Below are 13,572 nucleotides of genomic sequence, written 5' to 3' on the forward strand. Positions count from 1 at the left end.
CGGCCGGGGGCGGGCAGGGAGCTGCCAGCGGTGCCTCCCGGGGGATGCCGAACAGGGCAAGGGGATGCTCCCCGCGTCCCCCGCACCTGCTCGGCGCCCTCGGGGCGGGCGGCAGCGGCGGCGGCGGCGGCACCACGTGTCGGGGCGGGGAGCGGCGGCGGCGTCGGGGCCGGGCCGGGCTCCGCCACCCCCAGCGCCGCAGCGGCAGCAGCAGCAGCAGCAGAAGCAGCGGCAGAAGCCGCAAACCCTCGGGTTTAGCGCATCCCTCTCGCCCATGCCAGGTGCCCGTCCCCGGCTGCGCGGTGACTGAGGAGCCATGGGGCCTCTGCGGGAGAGCAAGGTGAGGAGCCGGGGGCGGGGGGGGGTGGTGGTGGTGGGGCGGTGGGGCGGAGAGAGGGATGCGGGGACCGAGAAGAGGCAGGGGCAGGAGATGCGGGGGCCGAGGAGATGCAGGGACCGAAGAGATGCAGGGGCAGGAGATGCAGGGACCGAAGAGATGCAGGGGCAGGCGATGCAGGGACCGAGAGATGCAGGGGCAGGCGATCCCCGGCCCACCCCCCCCCCGCCCGCAGGGGCGGGGGGGGGGGTGGGCCGGGGATCGCCTGCCCCTGCGGGATGCTGTCAGGAGGAGGGCGCATCCGAAGGGTCCCTGACACCGGGGTGTCCCCTCCCGAACAGGAGCAGAAGGCGCAGCTGGAGAAGGAGGTATCCCGCAGCCGCATCCCTCGCTTGGTCCTCCGTCCGCAGCAGAAGGTATCCCCCGCTTCCGAGTCGCCTTTTTCGGAAGAGGAGAGCCGGGAATTCAACCCTCCCAGTTCCTCCGGGGGGTCCGGCAGGACCGTCAGCAGCAATAGCTTCTGCTCAGGTACCGCAGACAGACACCCCACACTCCCCCCGATTCGGTCCTCAGCCCGGGGGACACAGTGGGCTCCATCACGCCGACCCCCGAGGCTCTGCTGACCCCCCCAGACCCAGCATCATTGTGTCTGGGCTCCTATCGAGTCCGCCGAGCATCCCGCTTTGCAGATGAAGAAGGGCAACCATTGATTTTTCCAGGGAAATCCAGTATCTGTTCTTTTAATACGTGTCCGTAAGCGACACCAGATGTTTCCATTTCGAGTTCTGCTATCCGCTGCTAAAAAGTTGGCGGTTTTACTGCGGTAGAATAGTTGCTTTAAAGAGAAAGATTTGCCTTAAAAACTGCAGCGGGGGGTTGAGGCGTTCTGAAAAGCCCATACAACAGCCAAAGAGTCTGTTATACAGGGGAGTTGCTATTAAGGGCATCAGACGTGGGTCAGATACTGCAATTCCTTTCAGTTTTGTGACAATGATCTCCATGCATGAATTGGAACAAAATACGTAGGTGAAGTTTTCACTGTCTTATTGAAGTGAGTTTTGTTTATTTGAGAATTCAGTCGTCTCCTGACAAGCGTGTGGCCAGACGTGAACCGGGCATGATGTCTTCTCTGTAGAGAGGGCAATGGCTAGGTGGTATGCCAGAAGTAAATTCCTACTCTCTAACTGCAGACCACGAAAATGTCATTTGCTCTTCAAAATTAGTATGTCCCTTTACTTCAGGGACAACTTGAAACCAGATTTTTTTATGTTCAATGTTTGTCCTGTGCAGAGTTTAGCACAATTTAAGTCCCTTAGCTAGCAGTGAATGACTCAGATACCTACTAGTGGTGAGTAATCTTTTAATTCAGTGAACCTCTTCACCATGTACGACATTATGCACGTGGATAACAGCATTGAGGGTCACATCATGAACACCTTGGGCTCTATATGCATATGGTAATTTTAAAGATATTTTGGTGACTAAAAATCTGGTTTTAATAGTATTTTGGAGAGCATAACATTCACCGTCTAACTAAAAATCAGAATTTATAACAGGTATTTTTGTAATAGATAATATCAGAGCCAGTTCCTGAACTGCGTTTTTGTTTGTTCATAAAGTATTTAAATTACCAAAGGTTTTCCTGAAAATAGCCAGAAACACTCATATTTATCTTTGTCTTCACTACAGTGGATCAGATGATTATTTTTTTAAATTCCTGTAACAAAAAGCAGTGTATTGAACACTCTGTACAAGAACAAGTCAATTTTCCTAAATGAGGAACACAATATCCATATTTGAGTCTACCATTTCCTTCTTAGCTTGGATAGATTTTGCAATTCAGGCTCAGTGGAATGATCTATTTGGTTATTGTTTAATGAACAATGCAGAGCGTTAAACAAACAACATGCTGAAGTCTTTTTCCCATGCCTTTTGGGTCCCACCACCTTACCTGTTTGAGTTTGCCTGTTGCCTCGCAAGAAACAAAGGCGTAAAACCTTCTGAAGCTTTCTATAAATACATTATTTTTATGATCTCTCCCAAATGGCTGCTTTTTATCCTGATTTTTGTTTTCCCCCTGTGTGTTGACAAGCCTTTCATCCTGGTTACTGACATTCTTTTTTATGATATATTTTGGGTTTGTATCGCGTTCTCCAGATCTCCTCAACGCAGAACTGCCCAAGTGGTACCCTCGCTGTCCCACTGCGCCACACGGGCTGCGTCCTGAGTCCCAGCACAGCTTCGTATTTACTCTGGCCGTGTCTGGTCTCAGGGCTTAGCAGTTTTAAGGCGCCTTTCACAGAGGTATTCAAGAGTGCGATGCTGGTCTCTTAACCTGCCTCTTAAGCACAACTGGTCATATTTTTATTTCCTTTATCCATCTTTTATTCTTCCATGAATGCTGCGTTGATTCAGTTTGATTATTTTTCTTCCCCCGGTGAGATCTTTGTGCTGCTCAAGCTGCCTGCAGCACCCGTACGGGTATGCAGTACCCAGCGTGAGTGCTGGGAGCCTGCAGACCTTCATCCACAGCCCTGTCCTCCACCCCACCATGTGGGTTTGTTGTTGGTAGGTTTGGTGGGCTTTCACGGTGGTGCAGGCACAGCAACACTCACTGACATGGATTTCTGCATTCTCTGAGGTCTCTTCTACATCCAATCCTTCCGTATCATCGTATGTCTAATTAGGTGGAAATTCCCCGGTGGCAGCAGGTGGCTGCTGGTTCCTGTTTCTGGGGAGGGGATGGAAAGAGGTGCGTGGAGGGGCCGCAGCCTCAGCCTGCGTCTCCTGGGGCCTGGCTGGGCACTCACCGTCTTCACTGAGAAGTGGCGTGCACAGAAAGTGTATTTAAAATTAGCAAGTAATAAATCTGGAAGAGGTAAGCAGATGAATAACTTGATGAACGATAGTCTGATGGCAGTATGAAAAAGCTCATGAGCGTTTGGATAAATGGCTTTTTTGTAACTTCTTTGGAGCATTAAACTCCAAAAGGTTCTTGATAAGCAGCAGATGGTGTGAATTGACCCCTGGAATAATTCCTTTCCTCTTTACTCTTTACTCAACAAGTTGCTCGCTAGCTTTCTTCCTTTATTATTGACACCAAGTAGTTGTGATCAGTAGATTTCTTTTAAATACATATTTCCTCCTTGATTGCCGAGAGCTGCTGAGGGTGTCCATTTTCCCTGGGCGCTTACATTGGCCCCAAAGCACAAATGAAGGTTCGGAGTTTTTCTTTCTCTCTAAATGAGAGCAGCAGGATCTTCCAGGTATCGTTAGTGTTGGTTTAGGCAAGGGGAATATCTCGGAACCGTGGCGGTGCTGTGAGCACGGTGGCAACAGCAAAAAATACCTCTTGGCAACAGACAAGAGATGTTTTGTTTTAATGCTTGGTTTCTTTTGAAGAAGTTGTTAGTTCTGGCTGAGATAAGTTTTAAATTTGCGTGATGAGTTCTTTCTTTGTCTTCTGCGACTGGATAAGAGACTCAGTTGATCATCTTGGTCAGTTATTTACAACTGACTTTATGTCGGTTTTGCTTTGTAATTCTGTAGGAAACATGGTGAGACTGTTAATCTTATCTGTGATATGCCTGACAAGATGTGTTTTTAATATTCTTTGTTTCTGCTGAGTGGACATGGATGCTGTGTGGATGTTGTGTAGGAAAGCTGAGCCTACTGTGTGCAATCCTTCCTTAAAATGGCAGCGCATCTGGGGTCCTGTTTGTCACTGGGTACGGGAGCACTTCTCTTCCTCCATCCGCTGCCCTCCTTTGGCTTGGATATTGGCCACGGAACTTGCATGATGTCAAACGGTGAAAAAAAGCACTCTCCCAGCAGCTCCCTCTGGCTCGGCTGCCACCGAGCATTTGCCCGTGTTGTGTGTTTTTTTCCCATAAGTTGCGCTTAGGGGCGCACTCTCCGTGGCTGTCGGGAGGAGAGCACCAGGTTAGACCTCGCCAACGAACGTCCATGGCAAAGCGGCTGCCGGGCTGCCTTTGGTAATTCCAGCTACAGTGCTTGCCTTGCAAGAAACGAGATACTTAGGGCGGGGCGTTATCCCTGATTTCTGTGTACACATCCTTTTGGTACCAAGCCAGTCGCGCACTGGAGCGGAGGCAGCCTGGACGTGCTAAGCTCAGTAACAGTCTGTGTTTTAAAAGGAAGCTAGTTTGGGATATACTTTTTAAATTCCTCCTTATGAAGAAGAGCTGTTACATGCTGCCTTTATAACGATGCCCAAGCTTTCCTTCAGCCTTTCTTCAGAAGCCGGTCGCCCCAGTTTCTGCAGGTAACGCAGCAGTGCTTTGCTATCGGAGCTGCAGCTTTTTCAGGAAGCACTTGTGCATTTCATAATCAGTTCAGCAAAGGACTGTATGAGGCAGAGGACCTGGTTTATTCTCATAGCAATTGGTTCCTCTTTTCTTGGGCTTACCTGCAAATCGCCTTTTTAAGTCGACTGCGTAGTACTACGGGCCATTGAAAAGTAGCGGTGTCTCTGTATATGAATGGTTGTGACTCACTCCAAAAAAGTTTTCCAAAACAGGAGTTGAAACTTCTTTTTTTTGATTTTTCTTTCAAATGTCAAGGTTTGGCTTCAGTGCTTATTTCATAACTCGTTCTTTTCTGGTGTAAAGATTATTATTTTTTTAAATCTTGCTGTTTCCATGTGTGGCACAATAAATACGCTGCGGTACCGTGGCTGCTCTTTGAGCCCCGGGGGGGCAAGTGCTGCATGAAGCGTTTCCATGCCCTGCTCACTTGCTCCTGTGCACGGTCCCCTTGGGCTCGGAGATTATTTGCCAATGGGCCCAGCTGTTTTTGGATGCTGGGGCTGAGTTTGGAGTGTGGATGTCAAAAAAAAAGCATGTAGGCTTTAGGCAGGCTTATTAAAGTCAATGTGAATGTGCCACCCATATTGCTAGCCACAGACCAGAGGAGGAGCGTTGTACGGGTGTTACTGGACGAAATGCTGTACCTTCTCACGCTCTGCTAAATAATTTCTTTGCTAGAGCACTGAAGTAGGTTGTATTGTAAACAGCTAGCCGTGGAGGCTGCACAGTTATTATGAATTACTGAAAACAATTACCTTTGTTATTTGTGTGTGTATATATATGTATGTATATATGTATGTATTATTATGGAAACTCTGCCACTCATCTTGTTTCTTGTTATAAGAAGAAATATTTTGTTTAAGTAGTTCCTTACTAGTTTATTTGTCATTTTTTGAGTCGGAGTTACTGAATCAAAGAGATACGCTTAACAGTGCACAAGTGTGTGACACTGAAAATTAGCTTCTCTTTCCTGCAGTCCTTTATGCTTCGCTTTTCCACAGTCCCTTTGCCATTTTTCCAAACTCCTGAACTGGAGGTCTCCTCCGGTGCATCGGTTTTCAGCGCTCTGTAAGGCAGTTCAGTAATCACTGTGATATTACTTTACAAAAACGTTGAAACAAAATCTGCTTTCAGAAATGCATGCATGGCCTTTGCATAAGGGCGACACTGGTGACACGCTTCCTTTTCTCACTGCCGCTTCCCTGGAGAATTTCCTGCTGGGCCGGATTACGTGCAATAATTTATTATTGCTTCATGTCATTAACCACCAGTTCTGTTTCTGCGGCGCAGAGATCTGTTCCAAACATGGAAATGAGAAAAGTGCCTAGGTACTAAAGAGCAAAGCCTGCCCGTTCCTCAGTTTTTGGCCTTTCCCTGCTTCCCTTTCAGCTTTGCTATTTATTCCCTCTTACTAAGTAACGATCCTTTTGTTCCTGGGCCACACAACAACATCTGGAAGCCAAAATATTTGACCTTTTGAATGTTTGTTGTCACCTTTTTGTGCGTTTGTCAGCACTGTGAACTTTTAAAGCCTGACCCAGAGCCTCCTGAGGTCAGTCGAAGAGTTCCCATTGTCTCTGGCACATTTTGGATGGTGTCCTGAGAACAGTCAGTACCTCACCCTTTCTACTGCCCTGTTTGTCGCAGCTTGCTGTGTACGATGGACTGAATTCCAAACTAAATCCTGCATTTTCTTCGCCACCAATGGGTAATCTAATACTTCTAATACTAATACCTCTAAAGTGCTTTTCATGCAATTTTCCATTGAGTTGAATATTGCCATGCATCTTGAAGAACATCGTAACTTGTAGCAGAAATGAAACTTGAATAAGAAGTCTTTGATTTCTTTTGTATTAAAAGAATATAGCTTGTATAAATTCTATATGACATATTTCAGCCCTACATTTATAGGGTTAATATATGTCCTTGAAATTTTGGAGCAGTATTTTGACATATATGTATCACGAAGTACAGTGAGTGAATTCTGTGGTGATGCTAAGTGCCAGTCTGGGTTTGGTGGCAATTAAAAAAAGAAAACAAAATGCATAAACCAACAATGAACAGAATCAATGCAGTTTCCAAGCATCTTTGGAAGGTAAACAGGGCAACGTTATGAGGTGATGTTGAAGCTGTGAGGATCACAGTCCTATGCCGTCAGCCATGGAGGCAGGGCTATATGAGAACAAAGGAGTACAACATGTTATGCCATTTGAGGAAGAAGTACAAACTTCTATGTGGTCTATTCAAGATTTTTATTTCCAAAAATGGTACCTTCAAAATTGGATATTCATAATTTTTTCCTTTGCTGCACAAGTGAACTAAGCACATAAAACCACACGCACAGGAACCCATCTATATATACATACTTTTCACATAATGTCGATATGAAATGGGTAACATTTTTTACACTTGATGTAGTCAAGGCTCTCCCACCAGAGGTAGCAGCAGTGACTCCACTTCCAGCTATTGGTCTCAGAAAAGGTTAATGAAGTCTATTAAACTGCGTAAAACCCCCTGCCTTACAGCCAGAACTCTTCTTTGCCTCTTTTTCAGACTCTTTCCTCTCCTGACCTTTAGTTAAAACTTTTCTTTAAAATTTTCAAATAGATTTGCAGTCCTTTATCATCTTAAACCCCTTGTCCAAGTGTTATCTGTGATGTGCTATCAAAACTCTAGGAGCTGTGCTATTCCTGACCACAGCGCTCTCCTAGTAACAGTACTATTTTTATTGACAGTTTTACTAGTAAGCTTCGATGCTTTTTTTCTGTAATGCTAATACCATTAGTGGTGCTATAAATGTAATGGCACAGCCAGTAAACCACAATTATATAGTCCTTTTTTCAGTTGGTTTCCCAGAACTCACATCAGTCTTGCTTATTAGTGAAATGTTCAAATAGAAGGAAGATTAGTAGAGGCATCATTTGCTGCCAAGGTCAATTAAAATTTGCTGCTTCAGTGTCACTTAGCTATTGTACAGTCAGCTGAAGAGCTGATACCTTTAAGGACATGTTTAGGGGAAATACTGTATGGTAAAAGATGCCCAAGCTCTAGGAGTGGGTCAGTCCATCTTCTTCAACCTTCCTCTTGCTTCTCCTACACAATATGAGCCTGTCACCATTTATGCCATGCTGTGAGCGACCAGAGAAGACTTGTTGAGTTCAGTGAGCAGGTTCCATATGAAATTATCAGTAGTGACCATTAGTGGTCAGCCTCTGGGTGCAATGGAAGCAGGGTCAAAGGGGCTGGTGAGGAACAGGTGTAAAAGTTGCCTCTATATTAATGACAGGAGCCTCAGCAACAATCAGAAGGAGCTGAAAATGTTTAGTCTTGATTTTACTTAGTTCGCTACTGGGTTAGATTTTATGACTAGAGCATTAGCATCAATAGTTCCAGATTGAAAGATGGACTGGGGAAAACAGGGTGGTTCCCAGCTGTAGAATATCTTAAAAATGTAAAAGACAAGTATGGTCCTAAGCATGTAGGTTGTATGCGACCTGTGGTGTTCACTTCCTCCAGCCTCCTGTTTGAAGCAGGACTGTTTCCAGCACTACGTCACATGAGCCATGGCTTTGTCTATCCAAGTCTAGGACAAGAGTTTGCACAGCCTCTCTAGGTGACCTCAGGAGGTGGTGGAGCTGCTCGCCTGCCTTCGTTCATAGGCAAAATGGAGCAGAGTTAAGTTCTGTCAGCAAAGACTTGGGAATTAAATGTGGAATTAATTTGCTTAGCTGGATTTTGTGTAAGTAGGCCTTGTCAAATAAACTTCCTCTCTTTTCCTGATAGGGATATAGTTTTAGTTGCTCTTCTGCTTTGCTTTAGTGCAGTTGACTTCTGGTGAGACACTTGCCTCACGAGCACATGATATTCTGATTAATTTTATTAAATAACCCCAACAGATCTTAAAAATAGCTGTAAAATGAGTTTAGGATTAATCAGATGATCTAAAACTAGGAGCGTTTTTAGGACTTGACTCTTACTGAAGTTATTATATATTTTTTTTAACAGTCTGTGTGCTTTTGCAGGTTTGCAGGTGACAAATTGTTTGTAGCAAGTGACTAAATGTCTAGAGTACATAAAATCACCTACTGGAATGGCTGCAGTAAAAATGCAGTGTTTAGTACAAATAGGAGCTGAGGAGAATATTCACACTTATTACCTTACGCTGTGCTCCCTAGACCGTTGCTGGGCAGGTGAGGGTGCCTCCAGAGGGCCATTCGGTGTCGTGATGAGGTAGGAGTGAGACTCCTACCTATTGAGAGCCGGATGGCATCCGTGTGAATGTGCTCCACCTCTGTCTTTTTGTGTGTACTACGCATTTTATACTATTATGTTTCATCCTGCTGCCTTTACTGTGGTCCTTTGTGTTGCCCAGTTGTTCCAGAATGACGTGGTGAATCTCCTGTTAGCAATGGTTTCTGACTGGGCTACACCTCCCTGCTTCCACTGCCCAAGTCAGAACGGGGGTTGTGCTAGTCAATGGAAAGAGATGAGACCCTCCAGACAGTGACTCAGAGCAGTGGGATGACTGGAGAAGCCTAAATTGGCCTGTCGTTCTGACTCACCCTTCAGAGGAGTCTGTTTCTCTCCATTTAAAACAGAAGGCGCCCCAGCAGGTGGAAGCTAGGTGATACGTTCCCTTTGGTGTCTGTCAGCAACTTCCATTAATGCATAAAACACCCCTGTGGTAGAACACAAAAAGAAGACCGAAGCAACGTGTAGGGTGTTGAAAAATGTGGTGCACACAAGCAGGTTGGGAGATTATTTGAAATGCTGAAATACCCTCGGTGGTTCACCATCAATAGCCAGCTCTCGGTGTGCCATCCTGGCAGAGCTGTGGCTACCTGGTGGCATGAACAGAAAGGGAACCATTAGGAAAAGTCAGGAAACAGTTTTTGCCTCAGTACACAGAACTGGTAAAAGTTCATTAGAGGCCCATGTTTAGTTCTGGAATCCGCAATTCTTAGTGGAAATACAGGGTATGTACAGCCTGAACATTGGTCAAGGGAGCCTTAAAAGAAGATGAAAGTGGGACAAGGGAACAGGTAGGGGACGGACAGTTCAGATGCATAAAAGTGCATAACTAGACATGGCAGCTGGGGGTGAAGGTAGAAATAAGTCAGTGGTTCCTCAGAAAGAGCATCATTAATTATTTGGATGGATTATATAAGGAGGTTGTGCGTTCAGTATTTCTTGAAGTCTTCAGGAAAAGGCAGTATTTTTCTAAAGAAGGCTTTAAGGCATATTCCAGTGAAACTTCTAAAGTCTCTGTGCCCAGAAAATCAGAGAAAGTTATCAAGTCACAACATACGGCCTTAAAGTCTATGAGAAGAATCTTTTTTGTCAGTTGTTGGAGTATTATTATCTTTAACGTTGTTTATATTTTGACTTTACTATTTGAAAGCTAGTCAGTGCACGCAAATGTCAGAGTGCTGTGAGCAACTTCCCTGATTGTTTGTTTGAGGAGACACTATCCCGTGCTTGGCTTTGAAACTTGGCAAGCGTGGCTGATCTGGGAGAGGGCTTGGACGTAGAGTTTCAGTGATGAAATCCAGCTGATGTTCAAAGGGAAAGTCTACTCCCAGACCGCTCTTAGGAGGCCGCTGTGAAAAAAGACACCACGAATATTGCTAAGCAAGCAATGAAAGTCGTGTGTTATAAATTTATGTGGTTCTCCCTCTTGTGCAAGTAAATAGTACAGGCAAGATCAGAAGTATGGACTTTCACAGCAGTATTTGCCAGCTTTCTCTCTTCTGTCTTCCTGATGCTTACGTGCCTGGGAAGGTAGATCACGTCTAACTGTATTCCTGAAGTCCCTACTGGGGCAAAACTCTAGACGAGTTATAGGACTGAATCCTTAAGTGACCTTGCTGAAAACTACATTCACATCACATCTTCAGCAGAAAGTGAATCCCATCATGGGCTCCTCTGCTCTTGTTACCCCATTGCCTATGTTGGAGACAGATTCCTTATCTTGGCCCATTTCTGGGCAGGTGGAGGTTTTCACCTCCTTCCATCAGAGTTGTCAGTGGGGTTTTGGAGCAGCCTACAGGTCTGTGGTAAATCCTGAACCCACGCTGGGGCGGTTGCATCCTTCCCCTTGAGAGCCAGGAGCAGGGGGAGGCGTTGGCTGGGGCAGGGAGCGGGGCGGGCGGCCAGGCTGCCTGCGGGACCCAGGGGCATCAGCTTGATGCGGGGTCAGGGTCCACGGGGAATTCTGCTGCTCTTCTGTGGGGCGTTCACCTGCAATATTAAACACCATTAAATAGCCCTTTAAGTCTTTGGCAGCAGGGAAGAACGAAGGTAAGTGCAGGCAATTTGGCTTGCACTGAGCGGCTGGGTAGCACCTCACTGTTCACCAGGACTTCTCCTTGGGCCACCACGGTGAGCTGCAGGTTGGCTGGGAGGTGGTTCCCCCCCGGTGTATAGCAGAGCTTTGCATGCCTTTGGTGGTGGGCACCGGTGTTTTGTACGCAGCTGTTCCCTGCTGTGATAGTAAACATTTTGATTATTCCAAAGGCACCGCAAAAACCTGACACAGAAAAATGTTTCTCTGCAGCTTGCCCTAGATTTGGAAACTTTGTCATTTTGTTGACATTTCTGGCTCATACTAGGTAGAAGTTATGCATTACATAAAAAAATAACAAACTATCAGAGGAGAGAGAGTACAATAAAATCACTCATTTACTTCAGCTGGAGTGGGAATGCTCACCTGGTTATCGGTGAGTCTAAACGTCACCAGTGGGATGAGGAGAGAAGAGCTATTGTTCTTTGTGCCAGACTCATTTGTTCCTTTAATAAACGCTCCACTGCAAAGAAAGCTGAAGTCCTTAAGGGTAAAACGAGGATATGTAGATCTGACATAATCTGATCATACAGTCTCAGCAGTGTATGATCAGAGGCAATGGCGAGGGGGTGGGGGTGGTAATTACATTTTTTTTTTTTTTAATACTATTTCTATATGCTTTCTTTAGCTCCCTATTGCCTTATTGCAGTTCATTTTACATATTTGTTTTTCTCAATGCCCTAATTCTTAACGCTGTAGTTTAGTTCTTTCATTGTGGAAAGGTTTTACCAGCTCCTGACATTCTTCCAGGTGGCATCTCTATAGCTTTAGGAGTTATTTGTACATGAAGTTTCCCATAAAAAACACATCTGTGAGGTCTGCAGAACCCGTCCAGGTATTGCAGTGATATTACTGGTGAAGAGGTGAAATAAATAGTTTGTGGGGTTTTTTTTAAACACAAAGTGCTACATACAGAAACATCTAAGTGGAAAGGTCATAATTAAAAATAAACTGCATGAAGCTGCACTTTTTTTCTGAATATATTTGATGATAAATATTCATGTGCTTCTAAAGAGATGTTTTGGATATAGCTAAAGGGAGCTGCTTAAATGCAATTCAAAAGCTCACTCAGGCACGCCAGTACGCTGCCCTGTAGGTAGCGTTCATTCAGCCTCCAGAAGAGACTCCGAACCCTTGAGAAAAGGAAACAGGTGCTGATCTGGGAGGAAACTGCCACTTTCTCTCTTCACTCTGTTGAGTTATATTGTGGTGCCGATGGGAATGGAAAGGATAAAAAGTAAACTAAAAATGGTGTGGGCAACAATCCTGCTGTAGTCAGGATGAATGTGGGAATGGGCTGAAAACCTTATTAGCAGTCCTCTCTTTCCCGCTGTTTTTCTACGAACTAACTCTGAATTGCAAAAGGCAGCAGCAAGATGGTAAAAGGAGATGGTTGTAGGCTTAACTGAGCTGGTTTGAAGGAATCGAAGGTGATTCAGGTGGATTAGGTGCTTTGCACCGTTACTGCCGTCTGTGCCTTGGGAGGTGATTCTAGCAGCAGGCTGGGCTGCCCCCGTGGCTTGGCTTCGTGTCTGGCAGCTCGCAGGGGCCGGGGCACCGACACGTCAGGCAGCTGTCACATTCTGATGCATCTAGCATGCTTTGGATGGCCAGCACGTCTAGGTGCCTTGCTCAGCGTTGGAGGCAGGACACGGAGAAATGAGAAGCAGAACATTGGAAGTAGGTGAGGGTAGAGTAGCTGCCCAGGCATGAAGGAAAGCTGGTTCACATGAAAGGATGAGGATGTTTTACTGTCCTGAAGGAGCCAATAGTTAACAATAGCAATAGCTGCTCTTTCCTGCAGGGGTGGGAGGAGGGCAGGGAGGGGGTTAGATGGGTATGTAGTGCCCCTTTTGCCTTATACATGCACAGTCATATACTGACTTTTTAAACAGTCTGCCCATGCAGAGCTCGTTGCAAGATCAGGCTTGACCTAAATTTTAAACAGGGTGGAAGTGGGAAGTGCAACATGGTCATGCAAATCATTTGGCTCCGTTGCAGGTACTTCTCTGAGTTTCATGTTAGGTAAAGATAATGCACCAGGAGCAGAGTGCAATTGCGTAATTAAGATGGCAGCTTTCATTTTGTGCTGGGAAAGAACAAATGATTACATTTCTCCAGGAGAGTGAATATTCACGGCTTCCCAGTGTCAGAGTAGCCTGTTTGTTTTTGTTGTGTATCTCTAAAACCACCATGACTTTTAGGGGAGCTGTGATTACTCAAGATTACAAGAGATGTGATTAGATGAAGGGGGTGTTTGTTATATGGGTTTCACCTGGACTCAGACTTCTTACTTTGCATTTAATTGTGAAGAGCTGGAGTGTTTGTGTTCCTGGAGGTCAGGAATGTGGGTCTGTTCTGGGGTGGCTGCTGATGGGATTTGGCTTTAAACAAAAGCAGTCTGTGTATAACTCACCTTCTTCAGAACCAGGTACCTTACAGCTGCTTCTTAAGAATGGATGAGCTCTGTGATCGTGGTTGCTTTAAAAGGAAAAACCTTTATTAATTCTCGTTAAATGAAAGTCATGACTTTCTGCATATGGGCTGTAGGTCGTTCACTTGTT

The 13,572-nt window shown here is 45.6% G+C and overlaps 1 protein-coding gene across 3 annotated transcripts in view; it reads left to right on the forward strand.

Moving 5' to 3' along the window:
* The first annotated feature begins 201 nt into the window (after positions 1-201).
* Positions 202-13,572, forward strand: part of SYBU (syntabulin) — a 41,938-nt gene continuing 28,567 nt past the window's right edge. For 2 of the 3 annotated variants that reach the window (XM_054193159.1, XM_054193156.1), the window contains exons 1-2: positions 202-340; positions 679-865. In XM_054193159.1, coding sequence (XP_054049134.1) covers positions 317-340; positions 679-865 — 211 coding nt within the window. In that variant the 5' untranslated portion in view covers positions 202-316. Of the gene's footprint in view, positions 341-678; positions 866-4,283; positions 4,623-13,572 lie in introns of those variants that run through there. The other variant, XM_054193157.1, reaches the window with a different exon arrangement.

Source organism: Rissa tridactyla, chromosome 2 (assembly GCF_028500815.1).
Source record: "Rissa tridactyla isolate bRisTri1 chromosome 2, bRisTri1.patW.cur.20221130, whole genome shotgun sequence".
NCBI classification, from domain to species: Eukaryota; Metazoa; Chordata; class Aves; order Charadriiformes; family Laridae; genus Rissa; species Rissa tridactyla.